This window comes from Gouania willdenowi, chromosome 10 (genome assembly GCF_900634775.1).
Source record: "Gouania willdenowi chromosome 10, fGouWil2.1, whole genome shotgun sequence".
NCBI classification, from domain to species: domain Eukaryota; kingdom Metazoa; phylum Chordata; class Actinopteri; order Blenniiformes; family Gobiesocidae; genus Gouania; species Gouania willdenowi.
Window position 1 is genome coordinate 29710499 of NC_041053.1, and position 27567 is coordinate 29738065.

The 27567-nt window shown below is 38.1% G+C and overlaps 2 protein-coding genes and 1 non-coding gene across 4 annotated transcripts; 1 reads left to right on the forward strand and 2 right to left on the reverse strand.

The window, feature by feature from the left end:
• Positions 1-85: 85 nt before the first annotated feature.
• Positions 86-8449, forward strand: nox1 (NADPH oxidase 1). Its single transcript, XM_028458977.1, has 13 exons — positions 86-645; positions 751-846; positions 1427-1537; positions 2402-2486; positions 2815-2960; positions 3763-3956; positions 4024-4150; positions 4242-4334; positions 4413-4654; positions 5466-5628; positions 5781-5927; positions 6021-6145; positions 7693-8449. Exons 1-13 carry the CDS (start codon positions 601-603, stop codon positions 7817-7819), a joined length of 1701 nt encoding a protein of 566 aa, XP_028314778.1. The 5' UTR covers positions 86-600; the 3' UTR covers positions 7820-8449.
• Positions 8438-25103, reverse strand: cstf2 (cleavage stimulation factor, 3' pre-RNA, subunit 2). Of its 2 annotated transcripts, XM_028458978.1 has the most exons (13): positions 24983-25103; positions 22758-22836; positions 21037-21206; positions 20783-20919; positions 18415-18534; positions 18062-18190; positions 16796-16913; positions 14684-14743; positions 14163-14262; positions 11516-11802; positions 10788-10930; positions 8781-8864; positions 8438-8692 (listed from the first exon to the last, which is right to left on the reverse strand). In XM_028458978.1, the coding sequence occupies exons 1-13, from the start codon at positions 25071-25073 to the stop codon at positions 8567-8569; spliced, it is 1644 nt and encodes a 547-aa protein (XP_028314779.1). In that variant the 5' UTR covers positions 25074-25103; the 3' UTR covers positions 8438-8566. The 2 variants fall into 2 exon arrangements, with proteins under 2 accessions (XP_028314779.1, XP_028314780.1); XM_028458979.1 differs by lacking the exon at positions 14684-14743.
• A 2372-nt stretch (positions 25104-27475) lies between these two features.
• On the reverse strand, positions 27476-27548 carry trnav-uac (transfer RNA valine (anticodon UAC)). The gene has a single exon. It is a non-coding gene; the product is annotated as a tRNA-Val (tRNA).
• Between the last annotated feature and the right edge of the window lie 19 nt (positions 27549-27567).

Here is a 27567-nt window from a genome sequence, read left to right on the forward strand (position 1 = left end):
ACCCAACAGTTGCTGGGATGAATGCTTTAGCTTGTTCACTGTCTTTGATAGAAGGTGAAAGAAATGTTCATATGTGGGGGGGGGGGAAACATTAGAACAAGTGAAATGTTGGTGTTTGAAAAGAGGGAGAGTAACCATGTTCACATTTAATGCTGAACAAGCTTCAACTTAAAGTGCTAAAAAGAAAAGCTTATTTTTATTATAGCGTCTGATTCGTTGAAACGTGCCTTGACTTCTGTTGTACTTGAATTTGAAATAAATAACAACCTAAAAAAACAAAAAAAAAAACCCTGCTGTACTTTCCTGTGTGTGTAAACAAAGCACATTATATCTAAAAAATAACAGTTTGCATCATTGATCAGAAGAGACAAAAGTCACTCACTTACTTCCTCATTCCAGCTCTGTGTCATGGATCCTTTCATTAGTTTTCCACATGGGAGGAATGCAGCCATGCAGCTCTGAGCAGGAAACTTTTCCTCTCTCTCTCTCTTTCCTGTCATCAGCACACCTGTAAGAGGGGCGGAGTCTAACAGCAGGTATAAAAAACCCCATCACAGAGCAAAGTCCTGATGCTGCAGGTCCACGCAGGGAAAGCTCAACATGGGGAACTGGATCGTCAACAATGGATTCACAGCATTTATGCTGGTAAGTGCTTTTCTTCTCTACAGAGGAAATACTTCAGCCGTGCACAGTAATGTGTGTGTGTGTATATATATATATATATATATGAGGGATGTGCTGTGTTTACAGGCAGTATGGATGGGCATCAACATATTTCTCTTTGTCTGGTTTTACTTCTTCTACGACCTGGGGGATCAGTTCTTCTACACCCGTCATCTTCTAGGCGTGAGTAAACCAAGCTGCTTGTGCAATATGATCTCTTATAAATGGAGCAAATATACAACAATAAGTAAAGTAACAAAGGTCAAATCAGTTTTAATTACATGCTTGTTCTTTTTAAGCAAGAGAATGTTCGGTGTGTAAATGTCCTGCACTGTGTGTTTGCTGTGTGTAGGGCAGGTGTGTCTGTAGGGAGAACAGGGTTTGTCAGTTTCTCCTTAGAAGTGGTGATAAATAGACTAAAATATTTAAAATCGAGGTCATATGTCACACTTAAGGCAAATTTGTAGAGATAATGCTTGAATCAGCAAAAAGAAAGCTTATATGTTTATATGTAAAATAATGATTATAATAAAAGGCAATAACAGTGCTAAAAATACTTTTGTGCTTGAAGACGCTGAACTATAACAAAAGTGGTAGTTTTTGTGATTTAAAAAAAAAAAAATGTATATAGACTAAAGGCAAAAGATAGGTGGACAATGTAGGAAGTGTTCTTAGTTTTTTTTTTTTTTTTTAATGTTGTATTGCACTGTTTTTTTTTTTTTACTAAAATTTTTTTATCTGCTGTATAAAATGTGTCTTTCAGTCGGCGCTAGCCTGGGCTCGAGCTCCAGCTGCTGTCCTCAACTTTAACTGCCTCCTCATTCTGTTACCAGTGTGCAGGAACCTGATGTCTCTGATCCGTGGCACATTTGTGGTAATTTTAATTTTTATTTTTTTTTTTTCTCTCATTTAAACATGTTGCAACCAGGGTGGGGTGTGCTAAAAAACCACTCATTGTGTCAAAAAGGTTTGGTCGTCTCGTATATATTAAGAGCTTTAACTCGTTTGACTGCTCTGTGCAGAAAGCGCTTTATCCTTCAGAGGCTTACATTAACACCTTTTTTTTTCTTTTTATTGTATCCGTGTATTTTTACCTTTGAAGTCTCCATTCCATATGTGTCAAACTCATGGCCCGGGGGCCAAATCCGGCCCTTTGGAGCATCCATGTCAGCCCACAGAAGACCAAAAAAATGAGAAAACATATGACTCATTGTGTAAATGAAACTCAACAATGTTTGCAGGGACTCACAGTTTCCCCGGTGCTTATACACTATGGCATGATTGCAGTAATTTTGAATGGTAGACAGTTGAAAACACTCATTTCTTACAAAATCCTTCAGTTTTCCAATATTTCCCTTAGTTAAATAGAAATTGGTCACAAAATCGAGAAAATTAAAAAGTATAGATCCTGTTGGGACTGATATCTATCAATTATTGCTTGGATATGGTCAGTTTCTTACATATTTAGTATTTTATGTATATGTAAAAGTGCAAACTAGCCACGGTAAAATCTGTGGCCCACTTGAGCTCAAACTGCTCCGCATTTGGCCCCTGAACTAAAATGAGTTTGAGTTTTTCATGCATATCATCACTTTTGTGATGTTGTTCAATTGCAAAGTTCACCTTTTCCACGGCACCACCCGCACTAACACTGAGGTCTATTACTCACACACAGGTTTGGTAACCTTGAGAAAGACATTGCTGACTTTTCGCGCTGCTTCCTTCTCTTTGTCTTCAGTGCTGCAGCAGAACGATGAGGAAGCAACTGGATAAAAATCTGAGTTTCCACAAGCTGGCGGCGTATATGATTGGCCTGATGACAGGTGAACCTACGTTTTTTTCCTCTTTTTTTTTGTGTGGAGTAACATTGAGTCAACACTAGGGTTGTTTTTGTTAACCTGATTAGATCGTTACATTTAATCTCTGTATCTTATCGCTCATCTATGCAGTTGTTTAAGTGACAAAAATGTCAAACAACCCTCATTTACACAGTTCCTTAACATTCAGATTAGTGCGACAAACTCATTGGGACAGGGATGTTAAATGAAATGGATGCTTGAAGAGACACTGACGAGATGGCTCGAATATTAGCAGCCTCCATAATAATGTAAAAATCAAGCAGCGTATTTATTGCTTCATGTGTGTGTCCAGCTGTTCACATGATTGCCCACCTCCTGAACGTGGAGTGGTACAACAACAGCCGACAGGGTGCGTACGACAAACTCAGCACTGCTCTCTCCAACCTGGACGACACAGATAACACCACCTACCTGAACCCCATCCGCACCACAGACCTGGTACGTTTCAAACGGATTATAGGAAAAATATTTTCCCAAATATAAAGATTGAAAGGTTTAGTCTGTGCTCTGCTGCTCACTGATTTTACAGTATTTTATGCACTTAGTAAAAATCTATGATACTATATATATCAAGTGATATATTATGCAAATGTGTCAATTATTCAGAGAACTCTTTCTTAAAAATCCACTTTGATCTCCTGACATGTTTCGACTGACAACCGCCAGTTTTCGTCCGAGGTGTTTGCCGATCTCTTTGTTTCCTTGACCGCCGTTTGACATTTCCTAAGAAACAGTTGTCTGAATAAATGAAAATTTAGCATGCTATACAAAAATAATCTTGCTAGAATTACTACGCAGAAGTTTAGAAAACTTCAAAGGAATCAGCAGACTCCTGACAAAGACCGACAGTTGTCACTTGAAACATGTCAGGAGATCAAAGTGGGTTTCCTAAGAAACAGTTGTCTGAATAAATAAAACCTAAACACATTATATATAAATAATCTTGTTGGCATTACTATGTGGAAGTCAAGGAAACATCAAAGCGATTAGCAGATGCCTCTGACAAAGACTGGTACTTGTCGGTCAAAATATGTTGGGAGATTAAATTGGATTTCCGAAAAAACAGTTGTTTGCATAAATGAAACCTGAGCATGCAATTCAAAAGGACAAAATATTGCTGTATATATTAATTGAGCCAAGTCAGGTGTGGATAAAGTGTCCTTTTCTACCTTCATTCTACGTTGCTGTTTCAGTTCTTCATTGTCATCGCATGACTTCCTCCTTCTGCTTCATGTCACAGGATCCTCAGCAGATTCCTACTTACTTCGTCTTCACCACCATCGCAGGCCTCACAGGCGTCATCATCACCCTGGCTCTCATTCTCATCATCACCTCTTCCATGGAGGTCATCCGCCGCAGCTACTTTGAAGTCTTCTGGTACACCCATCACCTCTTCATCATCTTCTTTGCCGGTCTCGTCTTTCACGGAGCTGGGTACGAGCTGGACTTTTCGCTGACAATGCTGGTTTTGCAAGTAGGCTTAACTGTTGCTTTCCTGCAGGCGAATTGTGAGAAGTCAAAAGACCACAGATCCGCCGCACAACTTCACCTTCTGCAGAGACCGCACTGAGCAGTGGGGCCAAATTCCTGAGTGTCCCATCCCCCAGTTTGCTGGAGGTTTTCCACAGGTTTCACAAACCGATTTCACGCCATTTACAAATCAAGGGCCCTGATTTGTAAATGTCAGGAACTAATGCATTTTTTCTTTTTTTGTTTTAGACCTGGATGTGGGTGATTGGGCCAATGATTCTGTACATCTTTGAGCGTCTGCTGAGGTTAATTCGCTACATGCAGACGGTCCAGTACAGGAAGGTACGTTTACTTCCTTGTTTTTTTTTTTGTAGCCCGTTGAATCGCTGCGTCTCATGACGTCTACAACTTTATTCTCAGATCGTGATGCGTCCGTCCAAAGTACTGGAACTACAGCTGGTGAAGGCTGGATTTAAGATGGAGGTGGGACAGTACGTCTTCCTCAACTGCCCGTCCATCTCACAGCTGGAGTGGCATCCATTCACTATGACCTCCGCCCCTGAAGAAGACTTCTTCAGCGTTCACATCCGCTCTGCTGGAGACTGGACGGACAAGCTCATCGATATCATGCAGAAGCTACCAGAAGGTGCTCAAGGACCCAAGTGAGCACAAGTTTGATTTATGGGTTTCTTTTCATCCAGTCTTAAAAAAAAATAGGAGATTTGAGAACTAATAATCTGAAAACTAAAGCATAAATCCAGGTATATACAAAGAAATGCACTAAAAGATTACTTTTTAATCTCTTCACATATTAAAGTATGCACACATGGTCACTGTGAAACATTCCATTGCCAGTACTTTGCAGTTCTGTATTGAACTGAATATACAGTATGAATGCTGTGGGCACTATAGAAAAATCACAGGTAAAAGGGTGGATTAAAAATTCTTCATAGTCTTTGTAGAAGTTTAAATTAAAACAATGAAAACCAGTGCGACAAACCTCATGTCCTGGTTAATGGGTTATGCAAAAGTAAGTCAACAAAACTGGAACTGATATCTGTCAGTTATTAATAATAATACATTTTATTTAAAAGCGCCTTTCAGAACACCCAAGGACACTGTACAGGGCAGTCATTAAAATAAACACAATAAAAACAGCAGAATAAAACAGATAAAAACAAGTACAATGGAATAAAACAGGGTACAGTGTTGGTGTGGTGAATGTGTGACTAGATGCACACATAGCCAATTTCTTTCTTTATGTATACGTAGAAGTGAAAACTAAAACGACTCGTTCCCACGTATAAAATCTTTGGCCCACTCGAGCTCAAACTACTCTGTATTTGGCACCTGAACTAAAATGAGTCCGACACCCTTGGTCTAAAGGGTGTCCATGCCTTTTTTTTTTTTTTTTAAAGTTTCAATTAAATAGTTTTTTTTTTTTTTCTGAACTACGATTTCCCTTTTCCTCAGGATGGGCGTTGATGGTCCTTTTGGCACAGCCAGTGAAGACGTGTTCGACTATGAGGTCAGCATGTTGGTTGGAGCCGGCATCGGCATCACACCCTTCGCTTCTATCCTCAAGTCCATTTGGTACAAGTTCAAAAACTCCAATCCCAAGCTGCGCACCAGAAAGGTATTGACTCACTGTTGGCACGCTGCCCACAGTAATGAATCTATGACGTGACCTTATCTTATTGTGCTTCACATAAAAGATAAGTACGCGTTCTGGTAACACACTCGTGTAAGAGTGAGTTTTAAACAATGTCGCATGCTTCCTGATATCAGATCTACTTTTATTGGCTGTGTCGGGAAACGCACGCCTTCGAGTGGTTCGCTGACCTGCTTCAGGTGCTGGAAAGAGAGATGGAGGAGAGAGGCCTGGGAGATTTCCTTACGTACAAACTCTTTCTGACTGGATGGGATCAAAGCCATGTATGTATAACGTGGCACACGGGAAGAGGAAGTAGTAGTGACCCTGGTGCTGTTTTCTAACTCCCCATCGTGACCTCTTTCACTTGCTCACAGGTGGATCACGTGAAGGTGCATTTTGACGAGAACACAGACGTGGTCACCAGACTCAAACAGAAAACGCACTACGGACGACCAATCTGGGAGAAAGAGTTTGAGCAAGTCCGCAAAGAAAACCCCACGTGAGACAATCTTTTAAAAACTACAAAAATACATAAATGTACGAGTAACGCATTGTAGTCTATTCAACTACTGGACTAGCAATAGGGTTTCTATAAAGGAGTTAATGGATCTCTAGGTGTGAATTACACCCTAAACAAGTATTTTTCAATCTTGGGGTCGTGACCGGAATTCAAATGGAGTCGCTTGAAATGTCTAGTAATTGATAAAAAAGAAAATCATTAAAAAAAATATATATATATAATTTTTTTTTTAATTATTATTCCTTGTCAAATTAAAACACCACATTATCTCAAACAACTGTATTCTATACTTTAACTTCCTCAAATATAAATCTAGTTTATAAAAACACAGAATACAAATTAAATAATAATGAAAATTAATATTCATTTTTTTATTTAAAAAATAAATCTTTTTTCAAATTAAAACACCAGACACCATTTCATACAACTGTATTCTATAATTTCCGTCCTCAAATATCAATCGTTTAAGAAAAATACAGTATAACAATTAAGTATTTAAATGTTTAATTAAATTATGAAAATTATGTTAAGTTTTTTAATTCTTTTTCAAAATAAAATACCACGCACAATCTCGAAGAACTGTATTCTTTATTTTAACTTTCCCAAATATGAATCGGGTTTAGGAAAAATACAGTATAACAATTAATTTGTGAATTAGTTTATTAAATAATAATGAAATTTATATATTTAAATAACACAATCTCAAACAACTGTATTCTATATACTTTCACTTTGAGTTAAAAAAAAATTAAAAATATATATATAACTACATAAAACATCTAAGTTGGTGTCTCGTCACTATAATGCTCTCGTAACACTGTCGCATGATCAAAAACTAATAAAAGAAAATGTCTCTGGAGCCGCCAGGAATTTGTGATATCAAAATGGGGTCGCGATCCAAAAAAAAGGTTTGAAAGCACTAAAATGGAAAGGTGTGTCCAAACTTTTGACTGATGTTTGACCACTCGATGGCTTGTTTGACTGTTCTTTAACACACCCTAAAATGTTCCGAGGCTTATTCCACAAGTTTAAATCCAGTAATCCAGAACCAAAGGAGCTTCCTGGATGGAGAAAACATCAAAGAAATCCAGATTTTCAACACAAACATGTATTATCAAACAGAAAAATAATCTCAGGCTTCTATTAAAAAAAAAAAAAAAAAACATTTACGTGCTCGTGTATTTTCTGAATGTTCAGGCTTACGTCACACTTAATAGTTCCAGTAGACATTGTGCAACAGTGTGTACAAAGGGCTGTGCATGTAAAGAAGTGAGGTTTGCTTAAAGAAAATGGAAGAGTGCCTTTTTACTTTATATTTAAAGAAAAAAAATTATCCAGGTAAAATGGGTCACTGCTAGTAATTCATGTTATATTCATGGTAGGAATTTTACCAGAACAAGAGAAACTTCTCTTTATGTATTGGTCTTTGTTGTAGCCAACATACTGTACATGGATATTTGTTTGAACCTGTGCTTTCTTTCTGAGGCTAAATTAGTTTCTGACGATTTATTTTATTTTATTCCTAGATCGGTTGTGGGAACATTCCTGTGTGGCCCTGAAGCTCTGGCTAAAGTCCTGGCGAAGAAATGTGCCAAATTCTCTGATGTGGATCCTCGTAAGACAAAATTTTACTTCAACAAGGAGAACTTCTAAATGTGCTGACAATGGATTTTTCTTTTTAATTTATAGACCAATAAGATAATAAAGCAGCTTTTATTAAGATATTGTTGGTTAAAATGATCTGAAATGCTTATTTGAAGGCAATAGAAACTGAATGTACAGTATGTAAGGTAACCTGTGTGACCAGATGGGTGTGTTTGGTTTACAACTCACTGCTACACCCACACTCTTAAAACAGGCAAAATAACTCAGGTGTTTTAATTTCAGTCATTTACCTGCAAAAAAGGATTGTTTTGAATTTTAAAAATTAGGGAGCGAATCCCTGTCAGCTTCTTTAACATGATTAAATCTTTTATGATCCTTGGCATAAAGGCAACAGATTGTAAATCAGACACAACCAGTGATTAAACTACATGTATATTTTATTTACAAGGTATGATTTGTTTATTTCAACCAGAATGATGGCTTTCATTAGTGTTTGCAGACTGAGGAATCCAGTTTCCTGGACGCAAACAATAGATCATTGTAACCCTTATGATGATGAAAAAGGGTGGAACTTGTGTGAGCTTATGTTTTAAGACCATGATTCTTTAAGATGTTACACACCCAAATGTTCTTTAACTCTGAATTTCAAATAAATGAAAAACACAATTGTGGTACTGATTTTTATTTTTTTTATTGAGTTTACAGAGTTTTACAAACCAATGACTACATACTCAACACAACAGATAAATGAAACGACACAACATTGCTATGAATAATGATAAACAAAGTGATTCCTCATGGTCCTCCGCTTGCCGTCTTCTGGATCTGCTCTTTAAGGATTAAGATGCTCTGCCGCTGCTCAGGTGGCAACATGGCAATCTGTTCAGGCGTAAGCTGCAGCACCTGCATGATGAGGGCTGCCTGGGGAAGAACGCAAAGCAATGTTTAAATTAAATAGAACAGGATTTTTCTCTTTAGATGATGCGTCACAGCTGCATGTGAAACTCACTTTCTCCTGGTCCTGTGAGGAGACCGGCCCTTGTCCAGGGCTGAAACCTCCTCCTGCGATGGGACCTCCAGGCATACCCGGACCCTGCAGGACAAGCAGCTTTTTATCAATATTATAATCAAGAGGTGTCAAACGCCAGTGAACAAAGACAAAATATGAAAAATGCTTTTTTCTTTTTGTTTTCTTTTGAACAACTCTGGGTGAGGCCTTTCCAACTCAAGTGAAAGTAAAAAAAATAAACCAACAAATGTGACCAATTTCTCCTCTTTAATGTGAAAAAAGTGCCACTATGCAGATACAACACAGAAAGAGATACAAACCTCATACCAGTCTAAAATTACAACCAAAGTTTAGATTTTAGATATGGAACATGTTCTTTTTATTTCCAACAATATTAGCGTGTTAACTAGGGATGTCCAGATACAACTTTTTTTCCCCCCCCCACTTTCGATACAATACCAATATTTGAGTCTTGGCCGATATCAGCACAAATCATGTACATACTCATTTTGTAGTGTGGAATGTTAGAAAAGGTTTGATCAAGTGATGTTACTCAAACACAGAACAATAGTCAGCAACAGTAGGTATGAGGAAAAACTGACCCATTGATTATTAACCAATTGGTTACATACATTTTAACCTTCAACATAATATCTACAGTATTCTACAATTGAATAAATAAAATGTAATGCATATCGGAGATTTTAGATGCAGTCCGATAAAATCTGATATTCGTTTTCTGGCTGATATCGGATCGGGACACCCCTAGTGTTAACATTTTCTGGCAACAATTCAGACCTTTGGACATTGTCTCCTTGCTTGGGACAGGTGAAGCATTAATGGACTGGTATACAGTACTATGGGGATGCAATGCCATGAATCTGACAATACATGATTAGCATGTCACAATATGATATACTGTATCTCGATCCTCAACTTTGTGATATATCGCAATAGCAACAATTTGTCCAAAATGGTATGAAATACAGTTTATTTCACTTTTTTTAAACTTGCAAGAACAAGTAAATGGTAACTGTAATGCAAGTAACAAGTGCCAATATAAAAAACAAGTGGTATGTTTGTCAAACTGTGGTTACTGGAAAATTTGCCTTAAAAGAAACAAAGCACATTGAAACTCATGCCATGAACAATATATCATCCCACCCTCAGGTTTCAGTGCAGGGGGCATCTATAGCCCAGTTTAAATCCTCTTTTCATTAAAAAGTGTATTATATAAACTTTGTTTCTTTCTAAATAAATCACTGCTTTATATAAAAGTAAAAGTAAGGATTCCTTCAGAAAAATGAATTAGCAAAAGTCCCCCAGTAGAATATGACTGCTGAGAAATTCTTTAAGTAGCTTCTTATTTTGATTGAATAACGCATTTATATTTTAAGTTGACTTATAAAACCTCTGAGGTGAATCTTCAAATATTGCAGTGTGTTATTTTCCCACATGTTGTGTTCACATTGTTGTTTTAACTCCTCTGAATAATGAGTGACAAGCAGGTTTTTCTAAACACACTGTGTTCCTGACTCATGTGTCACAACACAATGATCCTCATTTATCGACCGTTCCCACATTCATATCTCAACGTGCGTTCGACCATATATCGGTTTCCACGCCGTTAAAATGCACATCCTTGTTTTGCTCCTCTTCAGATGTCAGTATTTCCTCTCTTTTCTTGCCAGCGTTTGTTTGACCTTTGTGGGCGGGGCCTCCGAACCAGGAACATTTAAGGGTGTGACGTGTTAATGGCGATCAAATTCAGCCGCAACATTTATCAACACCTGATTATTTGTACGCTGGAATTGGTCGGATACGAATGTTTTATAAATCACACGGTCTTGTCGTACGACCAAATGTGAACTCAAATTTACACCCGTTTTCACGCGAGGTTGATAAATGAGGGCCACTGTGTGTTGTTACATCATCATCATCATCATCATACAGTACGACACAATATAACTTTAGAATCCAATGGTAACCAGTAGGTGGGATAGTTACCGGTCTGGCGGCTGGAGGAACATTCGGCCCGAGGTTATGAGGAACGGGCCCTGGTCCCGGCCCTGGCCCTGGCATTCCTGCTGCCATGGGAACCCTCTGAGGCACCACCGGCCCACGGGTGTCCATCGCCCTGGGGTCACGACCTACAAATTCATGTCATTCACACCACATAGGATTATACTATCATTAGTCAGCTGGAAGTAAAGAAGAGCTTCACACGTCTCATTCAACAGTGTTGTCCCGAAAAGTAAAGCTCATACCCTCGATTATTTAATAATTAGAAGAAATTGAACATCATTATCCTCAAAAATGACTGCTTGACAGTTTGATTTCATCTCTTTCAAATCGCCGTTTGTTGACATTTCCGCACATTGCATTGTGGGATGAGAGGATATAAAAGTGTTTTTACTTCATTCTGATATCAGTGGGAACAAACTAGAAAAAAACTGAGTCAGATAAATCCCTGTCCTTGTCCTGGTGAAGAAAAGAATGAAGTACAAACACTGCTTTTCATCCGTCTACGGGACACCACATCCCACAATGCAATGCGTGAAAATGCAGTTTTTACGGTAGAGATGAAAACAAACTTTCAAAAACAATTTCCTTCCTTTTTGGAGAAAGTGATGCTTGATTCATTGAGACGTACACTATGAGTTTATCTAATAAACAATTATCAGCTTTAAAATCACGTTCATCCCACAGACTTTTGTCCTTTATCTGTGACATACCTCTGCTGTCCATCGGGGGTCCCCGTGGCTCCATCATAGGTGGCCCTCTGGGGTCACCCATCATGTTTCTTGGCTCACCCATGGGTGGGCCTCTCATTTCCATGGGAGGCCCTCTCATATCTGGAGGGTGTCCACCTGCCATCTGGGGCATGTGTACGGGAGGGCCTTGATGGGGAGGGCCTTGATGGGGAGGGCCCTGATGAGGCGGGCCCTGATGTGGAGGGCCTTGATGCGGAGGGCCCTGATGCGGAGGGCCCTGATGCGGAGGGCCCCCCATGTAGCCACGGCTAAACAAAGAAGTAAACGGGTTTAATCAGCCTGAGAACAAACACCTAAAATCTGTCAATTTCAATGACCTGCTGCAGCCATTAAAGACAGACCTTTTCAGCCCCCAACCCCCCCCCAAAATAAAGGTGGTTGAACACAGACATAAACATTTAAGAACAGTGATGTAGAGACAGGGCCATCTATAGGAGGGAATAAAGGGGAGAGATTTTTGGGGCCCATCCATAAATTCAGCAAAATAATGGTCCATTGTTCTATGAATCTGTGATAACCACATTTATTTATTTATCTGAATAATATCCACTGTTATCCAGGAAGTTTAATATTATTTACTCGGTAGTACATAGTCATCTAAAAGATGTAAATCCTTGTTTTCATCAGAAATAAAATGGGTTGAAAGTGACCAAAAAGGGTGGAAAAGGTGGAGAAATGGGATTTAAATTTTTTTTTAAAAAAACACAAAAATTGGTTAAAAGTTGCAAATTAGAGTGGACAGAAAAAGTGGTAAACAGGGTTGAAAGTGTCAATATTGGCTTAAAAAGGGTGGCAGAAATGGGGAGAAGGGGGGTTGGGGTAATGTAATTTAAAAAGTAGGAACAATTAGTTTAAACTGACAAATAATGGGCACAAAAAATCGTGAATGAGGAAAGATTGAAAAAAAAAAAAAAACAAGCATGAAATATGGCGAAAAGAGGTTAAGTGTCAATAATGGCTCAACATATGTGACCTTAGGTGGAAAATGTGATGAAAAATGTTTATAAGTGGCAAAAATGTCATGAAAAATGAAAAAAAAATCTGCCGAGATTGCATTAAAACTTGATGGAGAAGTGGCAGTAATGGGAGTAATGTATTGCATGCTTTAAAAGGAGCAAAAATATGTCAGAAAAAGTGATGAAAATATATTAAAATGTTGCATGTGTTTTGCTGCTGTTAAATGGAAAGGAAGAAATGTGTCTTTCACATCAGAGGACAATATCGCCACCTATCGGTAAAGAGTAGACAGCACACTGCTGTGTAAAAAACGAAAAGGAAAATAAATAATTTCAAATAAAAGCAGAGTTCACTGCACACCTTTATTTACTGAATGTGTCATCATGCAGCTCCACAGGAAGCTTATAACGAGCTGCCGTTTGTTAGCAGGTGTGTTCAAGCAGAGAGGAACATAAAACAGGCTGGACTGCGGCCGTCCAGGACTCGGCATCATGAAGTTAACAGTAGTAAGTGGCTCAGGACTGAAGAGGCTTTACAGACCCATACCCTGGAAAAATACGCACTTTGAACAAAATTCCTCTTGGCTGTCAAAAATGTCAACTCAACAAGCCTCTGTCACTACTGTTACCATGGTAACATCACGTCTCAAGGGATAATGCAAAACCAGTCAGGAGTTCTAATTCATATAGGGCCCTATTTTCCTCCTGCAGTTTACGTGCCTCTCTCCAGCCCGTATTCTCCAGTCCAGGTTCCTGACACGCCCACCGTGCATAAATACACCAAAAGCGCGTAGTCTGTGAATGAAGGCGTTCTGAAGCCAAGGAGGCGGACTGGGCCATGATGTCATTATTTTTGGGGCCATCTAGAAATCACGGAACATGGAGTTTTTGTGGAAAGCCTGATTTTATTCACTTCTTCCATTACTGCATTCTGATATGATCAGCGCGCACAAGCATCATCATCATCATCTGTCATCTATGTTTCACTTGTTATTTACCCTTGTAGTGTCAGCAAACTGTGGCTTTACATTACACACAGTGTCAAAATAGTTGATCATCAGCATGACGTATGTCAGAGTTTCACTGGAACCAGTTGCAGCAGCCAATGCACGCGCACACACGCGCACACAACGCAGCTCTCACTCCCTTCCAGGACAAGGAGTGGACGGCAGTGACACGGATAAAATATAAGTAAATGTAACACATTTTGTCCCGTTTAGAACTGGTAAATGTGAACATATTAGAAATGCTGATGGTAAATCCTTTGGCGTGCTTGTGTGACTCCTCCCACCACCATGACCGTGTGTCAGTTTGGATACATTCTTTCTGGTAGTCTCTTCTGCAATATTATGAGTCCGTGTGGCTTAAATTTTACTTCTAGTGCAGTAAAATGTTTCACCTTATCAGGGCGCTGCACTTATTCCAGGTTCAGAAGTGCTTAAGAGAGAAAGAACTTAAGCAGACGGGAGAATACGCGCAAGGCCAGATTTGAATGGGAACGCCCACATTTCTGGGATGCTCCACCCAGAGTGCGTAACTGGGATGGAGGCGCGCAGTGACCTTTTTTATTTTAAATTACGTGCATAGAAGAATAGAGCCTATAGTGATGTGTGTCGTTTCTGGGCTTAAACAGATTCAGATCAATGACGTACTTGGGCTCGATGACCTCTCCAGTGACTGACAGCAGGGTTCCTCCTCTGGGGTCATTGGGGCCGTCTCCCAGCAGGCCTCTGGGAGGGATACCACCCGGTCCTAAGAAGCACAGTTCATAGAACCAAATCAATACAAGTGCACATTGCTTTCAATTTTCCTAAAATGACCTTAGAGTCATTCATGACGATTCCTGAAAGCTGTATTTTTCAGGATGAATGTTTTAGGAAACTGTTTTAAATCATTGGGATCTGTCACACATTGAGGAAATGATCAGACTTCATTTAAACATTTAACATTTAAACAGATGGTCAAGGTTTTTGCAAAATTCTACACAATAAACCTCTCCTGTTGCTTTATTTAAGTTGTATTTGTGCATTCTTGGGTTGAAAATCCAACGTATGTCACTGTGCTCGAGATCTAAAACAAGCGGCTATAACTGGTAGAGCTGGTAGGTATTTTGAGGACTTGTAAAAACTGATAAATACAGCCCTAGTGAAGCACTGAGGGGGGTCAGTGATACCTGCAGACCGCTCGATAGCGGCTTGACCGGGCGCTCCTGTGGGAGAGTGCTGAAGATTTCCTGAGCCAGCATTAAAGTGAAAGAAACAGGAAACAAGGCTCAAGAGGACAAAGCAGCTTTTGGGGTGGCTTTATGCAGAATAATCATGCACACATACAGACACAGAGACAAAAGAAGAACGCACCGACATCACGATGCAGGACATTCAGATGATAATGGGAACAATCAACTAAAGGACTCTGGTGACATCTAGTGGTCCCACTGAGTCCCTACATGTTAACTACTATGGATGATTTAATTTGTCTTAAGTTTCACACACTTTTTGTACAACGTCTACAGTCCCTAAAGCTGATATCTGGAGTTTCTAAGAAATCTATGTTTATGTATGATTCTTTTGAAATGCAAAAAAATATCCAACTAGTCTTTTACTATGATGTACTGCTGGTGGTCATTCATATACATTAATGTTTATAAGTCCCGCCTTTGTCCTATAGAACCCTATACAAAGGCAAGAAAGCGCTGACTTCGCCCAGCCAATAGGCTTCGACTTCCTGGAGTGGGCCACTGTCAATCAAAGTGAATACAGATGCACCGTCAGAATAGCAAACAGGTATCACTGAGCAGCATAGCGTCACGGAGGAGCGCCCCGAGACGCCAGTTACCCATTCCACGATTGCCAACGTATAAAGATTCTACTAAAAAAGAAAAGTCCGGGTACAAAGCTTGTGGACAAACGTCTTCGTGACCACAGCAGGATTTATCTCGGAGCTGCTTTTCAAAGGTGGTGCGACCTTATGCTTTTAAAACGATTCCGAACAGATCAGGATTTGACGACATTTCTCATGGACAGGTAATAAACATGTTTTATTCAAAGGTTATGGCACGCTAACATTAAATGTGTAGTTTTTGTAGTTACAGTATGTGACTTTTTTATGTTTGGCAATGCGCATGCACAAATGTAGAGGCGGAGCTTCTGAGTGGCAGAGGCAGGGGAGGAAGTTAAGCTGTTGGGGGCGGGACTTCGAGACATTCTGTCAGAAACTCATGATAGCAGCTAAAGGGCTTTGACATCACATTGCTCCTGACTCTCTACATCAAATTTGGCGGCAGAAGTTTCTGTTTTTACGCGACTTACAGCTTAGAACGTCATAACCACATTGTAATCACATCACTTAAGCACTCTGAGGGACCAAATCATTCTTTTAGAGGGTTAGTGGCTTGTATTCAGTCATTTTATTGATTTTTTTTTTTTTTTTTCAAAAGATTTTCATCTTAAGGTAATTAAGTTAATTACCTCCACGGGGAGGTTTTATTTTCACTGGTGTTTCTTTGCTTGACTGTTAGCAGGATTACATAAAAAATACATAACAGATTTTTGACAAAGTTTTTAACGAAAGATAGACCTCACGCCATGGAAAGTTTCATTACATTTTTGAGTGGATTTGGATCAATGTACTGACTCTGGATCAGGATCAAACGTTTAAAAATCCTCATCTCTCATAATTGAAGACATTTTTTAAAAAAAATCATAATTTGGTTTGAAATTTAGCCATCTTAATGAAATTTGACTCAGTTATGTTGGGTTGATTCCTCCATTACAATTCGGATCCGAATTGTGCATTTCATCCCAATTTTTTGGAAAAAAAATTGGGGTGCTTATACATTTGGGTTTACTGTATCTTTATTAATTTAAATATACATTTCTTCCAAGTCTTTTAAGTGTGAATAATCATGGTATCATGATCAGGATCACTGATCCACAGAGCTTTGAGCTCTCTGAGTGCTCTTGTTGCTAATTGTGACACTTTGCGAGATCATCTTTTCCTCTTCCAGACTGTGCTGAAAACACCTTAATGCAGAGGTCCCCAATCACTGGTCAATGACCCATTACTGGACTGTAGAATAATTCCACCAAAGATTTTTAGCTCAAAACCAGAAGTCCATCCACAACCACTTCTTCCCGCTTCAATCAAATTCCAAAAATCAACTCAATCGCATCAGAACACAAACCATCTACCATATTATTGCAGCTAAACATTACACATGCATATCCAAAACACATCACGAGCCCTTTATACAGAATCACAAGCATGAGAACAGCTGAATGACTACCTGCAGGTCCCACTGGCCCTGGTCCTTGTCCTGGTCCAGGTCCAGGCATCGGTCCAGGGGCGACACCCATGTTGGGAGGCTGCATCATCTGAGGAGCTCCATTGACGTGCATCCCAGGCTAATCACATGACAAAAGAAACCAGTGGAATTGTAAATCTATCTAATTGTTCACTATATATGTGTAGAACTATACATAGAACTGTAACATGGTTCCCCAATGTTGCGTTTTTTGTTATTTCCGTACCTGAACTCAATTACAATATAGTTATGATTATGACAGCAACATATTTTTTCAATGATCAATTAGCATTTACAATTAAAATTGGCCCCAACCCTGATCTAAGTACATTGTAACACTTTCCATCTGCCCTCATTTTAATTATTATTCTCCCACTTTTAACCCCTTTTTACATATTTCCTTTGACCATTTTGCAACTTCCTTTGTCCAATTCTTGCCCCTTTTCAAAAAGTTCTGGCACTTTTCTCAGACTTTAGCTTCCTTTTGCCAATAAATATCCTTTTTTCCCTATTTTTTGTCCATTTTGCAAGTTCTTTTTGACACTTATCGATTTCTTCTCCTTTCTTTAATTTTTTTGGCCACTTTTCATCTAAATAAGCTAACTTTTGCTCAATAAATACAACTTGTTTATTTTTTCCCCCTACATTTTGCCTGTTTTTGTTCCACATTTTTGCCCTTTTTCACTATTGTTTTCCACATTTTGCCCATTTTTTCTCCACCCTTTACATTCCAGCTAGTTCCTCTTTATTTGCCCTTTTTTTTGGCTATTCATGACTGCTTTTGGCCCATTTTAGTAACTTCACACTCTTTTTTTGCCTTGTTTTTGCCACTGTTGGACAATTTTTGGCCACCTGTTGCCATGTTTGCCTCCACTAACTCAAAAAAAAATCAAAAACAAAAAAAAAAAACGTAGTGGCCCTCTTTGGATCGATGGCCCACCGAGACAATCCCCGGTATGCCAGATGGCCAGTCCACCCCTGGTTTCAAACTGGGACCCACATTTTGCCACAGTCATTAAATCACGACCCATTTTTTTTTTTTTTTTGGAATTCCACCAACCAAATTTAGTTTTTCACATGCATTTCACAGCATGCCTGTCAAAAGAAAAGTTTCTTTCAAAAATAAAAAAACAAGTCCAACATGAGATGCATTAAATATTTATTTATTTTGAAATGTGCGTGCCTACAAACTTTTCATCACAAACCTTATGTGACCATGAGCTCAGAATTAAAGCCTGATTGACTTACCAAAGGCTGCGGTTGAGACGAGGCCACATTGGGTTGTGCAGGAAGTGGATTAACGGGCGGAGCTCCTCCACCTGGTCCCTGTGTGCTGGAAATCAGTGGCTGAACCGTTGTCTGACGGTGAAGCATTTTCTGGACACAAAAAAATGACAAACTTAATGTCAAAAAAAAAAATACATTTATGAACATCAGTCTAATTAACAGCATGAATCCTCAGGGATGGGTTAAATGCAGAGGACGAATTCCATTAATGTACTAACATTACATGGCCAATTAAAGGCGAAAGCCCCGATTTAATCTTTAATCTTAATCTTAATGAATCTATAGGCAAGTGTGTTTAGCTTCTTTATCCTCACCAGGGCGATCTCAGGGTCAACAATCCTCATGACCACTTGGGCCTGCAGGAGGGCGTAGGCCAGCTGGGGGTTCTGCAGAAGCATGTTTCTGGCTTCCTGGGGACTGTTTTGCACACAGAGCTAAAAAAAAAAAAAAAAGAAAAACACAAAAAACAATGAAAAGAAAAACATCAGGAGAAAAATAAGAAAGTTCATCCATCCCTTCAGAACAAAGGGTTGACTACAAACATGCAAAGTGTATGAATCAGAGGCAGATGGAGCCTCCTTTACTCTTGACACAAGCTTTAGTCCAACAAAACACCCCCCCCCCCCCCCCGCCCCCTCCCCGGTGGGGAAAAAAAAAGTCTGCAGTGAAGAGTTTCTGTGAGCCTAATGAAGTAAACTGCCAGCTGTGCAAAGGCTCCTCTGACAAGAGACGGGCCACACAGCAGAACCTCCACTGACGAACGGGAGATAGCATCTGCGTGCAGCACTGGATGAGAAAACGGTGATTCAGAAAAACAGATTTACTGTACGCAGGCGCACACACACAGTCACTGGAGTTGAGTGCTCCATTTCTAATATTATTATATATAAGCATCTAAGTCAGGGTTGGGGTCAATTACATTTTCAGTTATGATTACATTTTCAATAACCCATATTAGGCATTTAACGATTCACTCAACTCCCGGTGTGATTCGATTCACGATACGATTTTCTCACGATTTATTTTGGATTGAAAAATATTCCTTTATTTTTTTTTGGGAAAAAAACTAGAAAATACTGTACTATTTTCCTTTTATTTTTCATTGTCAAATAAATCCCTTGATAAACTATTCAAAACAATGCAATTTAACTAAAAATAAATGTTGAATGAAATCTATAAAGAAGTAATACAAATGAAGAAGAACCCTATTAATTTAAATTCTGGTTCTATAGTAAACAATGCAAAACTGCATAATAGTTCTTTTCTTTTTAAAAGTGCAACTGAAAATGTATTTTGTGCCTTAACAATTGGACTTTAAAAAAAAAAAAAACAGTCTGCACTGTATTTACGTCAGATATTTGTTTGGACCAGCAGAGGGCGCTGGTAACCGAGTGGTCGGTTGGGATGCAGCTATTCTGTGCAGTGAAGAAGAGATGCTAAGCTAGCAGACAGCGCTAATAGAAAAACGTAACTTTTACAGATATTCACATAATATCACAGATATTCTTTCAGTGCTAAAGGAGTAAGGAATTAAGAGAAGGATAAATATATAGCACCCTCTGCTGTTTAAAAAAAGTACTGCGTATGAATTTTCAGGAAATCGATATGAACCTTGATACCTATGAATCAATTTTTAACTGACTTACGATTAATCGTTGCATCCCTAACCCACATTCAATCACTCTTGTTTTAGCATCTCTTATGATAACAGGTCCTAAATCAGCTGTAAAATACACTAAAAACTAGAAGTGTCCCGATCCAATATTTATATCGGATATCTGTACAATATCAACCAGAAAACAAATATCGAATTTTATCAGACTGCATCTAAAATATCCGATATATATTATATTTATTCAATTGTAGAATACTGTAGATATTATGTTGGTTAATAATAAATGGGTCAGTTTTTCTCATACCTACTGTTGCTGACTATAGTTCTCTGTTTGAGTAACATCACTTGATCAAACCTTTTCTAACATTCCACACTACAAAATAGGTAATAGAAGTATGTATGATTCATGCTAATATCGTACCTGAGCTTCATGACAAAGACTGTGAATAGTACTGTCAAGATATTAAAAAATAGGGCGATTAATTAATTATGCTCTGTAATTAATTAATCAATTTTTTTTAAATTGCACCTAAAAATAGCTGAGAAACACCCTCAACTTGAGGTATTTTCATGTAAATCACATTATTGTTGCAGATCAAAAGATTGGTATATAACAAAGTGTCTTTATAAAGTAATTTATTGTTTTTAACAGACTGGTAGATATTTACATTCCACTGTATGTGGAATAAGTCTGAAGGGCTGCTACCACCTTTAGTTTAGACCAGGGTTGTCAGACTCCAGTCCTCGAGGGCCGGATTCCTGAGACTTTTAGATATCTCCCTGTTCCAACACCCGAATCAACTGAATGGCTCGTTACCATTCTACTGCAGAGCTTGATGACAACACATAGTTTCAACGAGGTGTGATATATATACATATATAAATATTTTTTTTTTTCCTTTCGGTATCCAGAACATCATCTGTTAGTTGTCCCATTATCAACATTTTCTGAAAATGTCATCAAAATCCATTCATAACTTTTCAAGTTATCGTGTACACAGACAGACAAACACAAAAACAAAAAGTGCCAGTGAAACTATTCCCTCCTTGGCAGAACCAACACCAACCTTCATCTGTTTCATGAGTTCAAACATCTGCTCTGGTGGTAGACTGGCCACAGCTCTGCTAATGGACTCTGGAGCTTCCTCAGGCAAGACGCCGTCTCCATAAGGAGACTCAATAATCGGAGCTCCAGTCCCCAAACCTGCAAAAAACATTAAGACACACTCAGCCACATCTTCGTCCAACCTCGAAATGAAATCCCAATATGCTGTTGGACAGATCCACACCAACGGGTAGTTTTTTTTTTTTTTGCACGTACTTTTCAGTTCCTCCTTATTTTTCTCGCTCGCTGCGTTGTCAACACGAAGAGCTCGACCACTGAACTCTCGACCGTTGAGGTTTCGCATTGCGCTGAGAGCCGTCTCCTGATCCTGGTACTCACAGAAGCCATAACCCTTTGGCTTCCCAGTTTCTCTGTCATACACCAACCTGGCAACCACGGGACACATCAAGGCATTACAATGACAAACAGCTACACCAGTGTTTTTCAACCAAAATGTAGGTGAAAACGGATTAAAATTCAATTTTTAACATTGTTTTGAATTATTATTATTCAAATAGGGATGTCCCGATACAACTTTTTCACTTCCGATATGATACCGATATTGCTGCCTTGATTATTGGCCGATACTGATATTGATCCGATATCAGCACGAATCATACACACTTTTATTACTTGTTTTGTAGTGTGGAATGTTGGAAAAGGTTTGATCAAGTGATATTACTCAAACAGAGAACAATAGACAGGTGCCAATTAAAATCAAATATTCATTTTCTGGCTGATATCGGACCGATATCCGATATCAATATCGGATCGGGACATCCCTCTATTCAAATGCACATCACACACAAATATTTAAAAAAAAAAACAAAACTGTATCCTATACTTAAACTTTCTCAAATATTAATCTAGTTTAAATAAAATGCAGTATGAAATATTCTGAGGTAGTGCCCTCGTCACTACGCACTAATCCTGACAACTACGTATTAGTAAGTAACACACTTTAATAAACATGATCAAAAACTAATTCTAAAAATGAAAAAAATGTCTCTGGGGTCGACGGACATTTGTTTTATCAAAATGGGGCCATGACCCGAAAAAGGTTGGAAACCTCTGACCTCCAATGATTAGAGGTGAGTATTGGCAAGGATGTTGCAATACGATACACATTACGATACGTGGGTCATGATTTGATATTATTGCTATATAACGATAATCGCGATATTCTACCCAGTTAATATCAAAATTAAACATAGAGATGAAAAATCAAGTTGCTGTATATGTTCAGACGATATTGATCATTCAGAGGACAAACTGAGTCAAAACTATTTGCTTCAAAACATCGTATTCATTATCTATTATTAGTGTGTTTTGCACATTTTCACTGAAAAAAAAGAAAAGGTAGTTTTACACACTGCCATCATAAAATAAAGTGCAACAAGTTTCTTTTCACTGAAACTACTGTGTAGAAGTCTCAAAGTAACCATGACAACATAATTGTAAGTGAGAACATTAAGGATAAATCACCCTGAGTTACTGACAATGCACAAAAATAAGAAAAAATAATTTATCCCATTGTATCAGTTTAAGCACTGATCTAAACAGATTATATGAAAATAAAATGTCTGTGCATATAATAATATTGCAGGCATTACACACTGCCAAATATTAAAAAAAGGATTTTTTTAAAAAAAATAAAAAAATCAATTTTTTTTAAAATAAAAAAAAATCTATTTAAAATCGGCACCCAAAAAAATCGTGATATATCGTAAAATCGATTTCCCCCCCACACACCTACCCAATGGCTGTGGGTAAAGCAGTGGAGCAGGTTAATGGTTAAACCTAATCTTCGGCTACATCACAAACTACTTCTTACATCCACAACACATTGAAATCGAACAAAAACTGTCAGCTAATTATTTAAATCTTTAACAAGTGTTTCTCGGCACACATGCACACCCACACTCACGTGCACTTACCTGAAACTAACAACGAGCCCCACTTCAGAGAAGATGTCTTTCAGCTGTTCTTCAGTAGCTTCATAAGGAATGTTTCCCACTGAAATTATTTGCACAACAAAACATTGGATTAAAAGTGATTTAACGTCACACACAGGGTTCATTTGGACAGCAAATGTGGATTAAGTTTTTGTCAGTCTGTTGACTAAAATGCAACTTAGTTTTAGTCCAAATGTAGTCATCAGGATTATCTCAGTCAGTCTAGTTTTAGTCAACTAAATGACAAGATCTGTTACAGATGTAGTCGACTAAAATATACAGGGTAAAAGGTTTTTTTAATCTTTTTTTTTTTTTTAAATGTAAAATTGAAATAGCCACTAATCGACCTGATATGAGACGGTAATAATATTTGTAAACACACATTTGATGTGATCAATGCTGAACACCTGAGGGGTATTCCATAAAGGAGGATTAACAAACTCTGAGTCTGTCCATAAACTCTGGGTCAACATACCCCGCGATGGGAAAATCTTGATATCGGATTCCATTACAGCTGGTATGAAGTGGGTTAATCAACCCTGAAAATATAAACCTCGGGTTACTTACGTGCACGTGCGCAATAAAAAGCCATCATCAATGGATCAGAGAATACTCAAACTACCATGGTAACCAAACGGAAGAGAGTGATTTATTAAGCCGGTGTTTGAGGAATATGAGCCTGTTCTAAAGGTGTGTTCAGTCTTCAGTGATTATAGTGGCTTAAATCACCCATAATTAGTCACAGTTTTTGGTCGCTTCATCACTTTATCTCTTCAGTGACGTGACGAGCGGTGAATAAAATGTGTTTGAGGAGACTTGGCAGCATCATAGAATGGCTGCATAGAGAGTCCTCCTGTTACACTGGATATAAAGACAGTGACTGCTGCTTGATATCAAATCAATTATATTGATTTTTAATGTAATATTGTCGCCAGAGTCATCTCGATGTCCTAAAAAATGTCATTAAAAAAACACTGAAGCGGAACGCGAACCCGCTACCCATCGCTTCCAAGAGCAATGTCACAGTTCACTGCGCAATCATACCTTCTAAAATGTTTGATCTACAGATTTAACTGTATAACGATATAAAACAACAATCAAGCCTTAAAAGTGGATTCATTTAAATTGTCATCTCCTCCTTTATATTATCCACAGGTTTGTATTCAGGGAACTTTACTACAGATGTCAGTAGATGTTTTAATGCAGATCAACCTCTCAGTGACTTTCACTTAATGCTCTGCATCCACAATGTTAGAAAGAAAACTACCGTTTGCACACAAAAAAACAACAAAAAAACGTAAAGCAACACATTAGTAATGATGTGAGCACATCTGTGGTGTGCGATGTGACTAATGTGTTTCAGAGAAGAGTGTTAAGGTTCATTAAAGTGTTCAGAAACGGTGCTCGGGTGGGCGGAGCCAGGTAGAAACCCAGGGTTTCTTCGATAAAACCTGCCAGTGACCAGGTTTAGTTCACGGACAATGTTGCCATGGTAACATACTCAGAAGAACATACCTTAAGTTTAGGAATGGGATACTCAGAGTTTCCCTCATTTGAGCCTGAACATACTCAGACTTTGACCATAACCCGCTTTATGGAATACCCCTCACATGATCACATAAGTTCTAAATCCATTTCATCCCACGAAAGGAAATCATACTGTAGTTTTTTATTTTTTATTAGTTGACGACAATACCAATACACCTTGACATGCATTTTTTTAAATTCAACAAAAACTATGATGAAAAGTTATCATCGTGGTTTGTTTAGTTCATCATTGATTTGCTACCCATGTTGTCATTGTTTGTTTGTTTTACCATATTTACTTAAATGTTTTTGTTAGCAGCACAAATATATCATTACTTGTAGACTACTTATACATTTTTTTCAGTCTCCATATTAACATTTTTTTTTTTTTTTTTATCTGTATCAACTCATCTTTTAAAAGGAAAATATCCAGAAGGCGGGAATAGTGTGTTAGATTCTCCATTATGTGTATTACAACTAAATATTTTAATTGAGTTATTGTTTTGTTGGCTGTATTTAATACATTTTGGGGTAAATTAGCGCTAAGTTTGCACTCTGGCTAGCGGGAACAAAAGTTCCGAGGCATGTTGGCCACTTTCATTCATTTACAGAAGTAGGAAGCGAACTCTCAACGCCATAATGGCAGAAACGCATCGACCGGTGAACAACAATGAACTCACCAAACACAGATCGTAGAGACCGATCAACAGCTGGATCTCTATTAGCAGCAGCAGCGATGGCTGCGGCAGCGACCGCTCCAACATTCGCCATCTTGGGGACTGTGAAAAATGAGACACCAGGAAGTTGTAAAAATACTACTTCCGTTTGGGGCGGAACTAAAACAAAAATAATGGCGAAAAAACGTCCCACTGATTTGCAATCTGATTTTTTTTTTTTTTTTTTTTCTTTTCATAATTCTGACTTTTTCTCGGAACATTAATAATAATAATAATAATAATAATAATAATAATAATAATAATAATAATAATAATAATAATAATAATAATAATAAAATGTTTTCCTTCAGTGGCCTGAATCTACTTCCGTAGACTTTTATTCATATTTCATAGTTAAGGTGGACCTTAACCGGTACTTCCGGTTAAGGTCCACCTAAATCTTGTCTAACCAAAAAGTATACTTTGGTCAAACGTTATGAGCAAAAATATCTCAGATCAAACTTTATTTGAAGCAGTTTTCTTTTATTTTACCTCAACACATTTTACTAGAGGTACAAGCTTGTTAATTTTAAGAAAGTGCTAAAATTATTGCACATCTGAAAAATGATGAGTGATAAAAATAAATCCTTAAAATGCAAGTTTAATCTTGGTATTAGCAATTTAAAGAGCTCAAATTTAAAAGTTTTTGTGGTTTATCCTACTTTGAGCATTTTTTTTAGCCCTCCAGGCCTCTGAAGTTACCTCGTGCTTAATACATTTTAGTAGCTAATTATAATTAGTAAATATCATAGGGACATGTAAATCAGTAGATGCCAGATTAAAACATGAAACTACCGAACGAACGTAGTGCACACGTACAAAAGCGTAGAGCTGCCACTGGTGAAAATATGATTTGGAACACTATCATATGACATGTTTATTATACAAATGTGATAATATTTTGTACAAACAATAACTATATTGTACAAACATTATATTTTTGATAGACATGTCTTGCCGAACTGTCCAATTTAGTATTTACAGTTTTAAAGTAAAGGTGTCCTGATCCAATATTGCTATTTCGCCCAATTTCAGCAAATAAAGAGTATCGGCTTATATCAACCAGCATCAAAAATCTCATATTGTTTCTACTGAATTTATTAAGGATATTTTTCAGTCTTGTGATTTATTATTTTTAATTGATTTTATTTAATTGAAGTTTTTCAGTTTAAAGTTAAAATTGGTGAATACTAAATGGGTACTGTTGCTGACTATTGTTCTGTGAGTAATATATCACTTGATCAAGCCTTTCCTAACTTGCATTGATCCAAGCGTGCAGAGAGGTATTCCATAAAGCGGGTTATGTTCAAACTATGAGTATGTTGGGGCTCAAATGAGGGAAACTCTGTGTATCCCATTCCTAAACGCGACGTATGTTCTTCTCTGAGTATGTTACCATGGCAACATTGTCCGTGAACTAAACCTGCTCGCTGGCAGGTTTTATCGAAGAAACCCTGGGTTTCTACCTGCCTCTGCCCACCTGAACACTGTAATTTACCTTGACACTTTTATATTTTTGGGACGTTGAGATGACTCTGGCGACAATATTACATTAAAAATCAATATAAATGATGCGATATCAAGCGGCAGTCACTGTCTTTATAGCCAGTGTAACGGGAGGGCTCTATGCAGCCATCCTATGCTGCTGCCATGTCTCCTCAGACACATTTTATTCATATTATTCCCCGCTCGTCACGTCACTGAAGCGATAAAGTGATGAAGGGACCAAAAAGCGTGACAAATCACAGGTGATTTAAGCCACTATAGTCACTGAAGGTGTGTTCAGTGTGAACACACCTTTAGAACAGGCTCATATTCCTCAAACGCCGGCTTATTTCACCCATTAGGGTGAATAAATCACTCTCTTCCGGGTGGTTGCCATGGTAGTTCGTCTAACCTTCGATCCATTGATGATGGCTTTTTATCACACGCGTGCACTTAAGTAACCCAAGGTTTACATACTCAGGGTTGATTAACCCACTTCATACCAGCTGTAATGGAATACGATACCGAGAGTTTCCCATCGCTGGGTATGTTGATCCAGAATTTATGGATAGACTCAGAGTTTGTTAACCCTCCTTTATGGAATACCCCTCTGATCTCTTTTTCACACAAACATTCCACAGTACAACATTTGTCATAAAAGTGTCATTCAATTCTTGACTCATTTTACTTTATTGTATTACTTCTTTGTGTGTGTGTGTTTTTTTTTTATTATCTTATCATTTTTATTTTTAATCACTCTGTAAAGTGTCCTTGAGTGCAGATAAAGGCGCTCTTCGATAAAATATGTTATTATTATTATTATCGTATTGGACTATTGGCATTATACTATCTATTTTAATGCTATGGACCAATCGCTACTCATAGATTTTATAAACATCTTCTGTAATTCTTACTAAGTGGTAGAAACTATTATAAAGACAAGGTTTCCTTGAAAAGTGAAATGAAAAGTAATGGTTCCACTGGGGCTCGAACCCAGGACCTTCTGCGTGTAAAGCAGACGTGATAACCGCTACACTATGGAACCTGCTATCCACTACATCGGT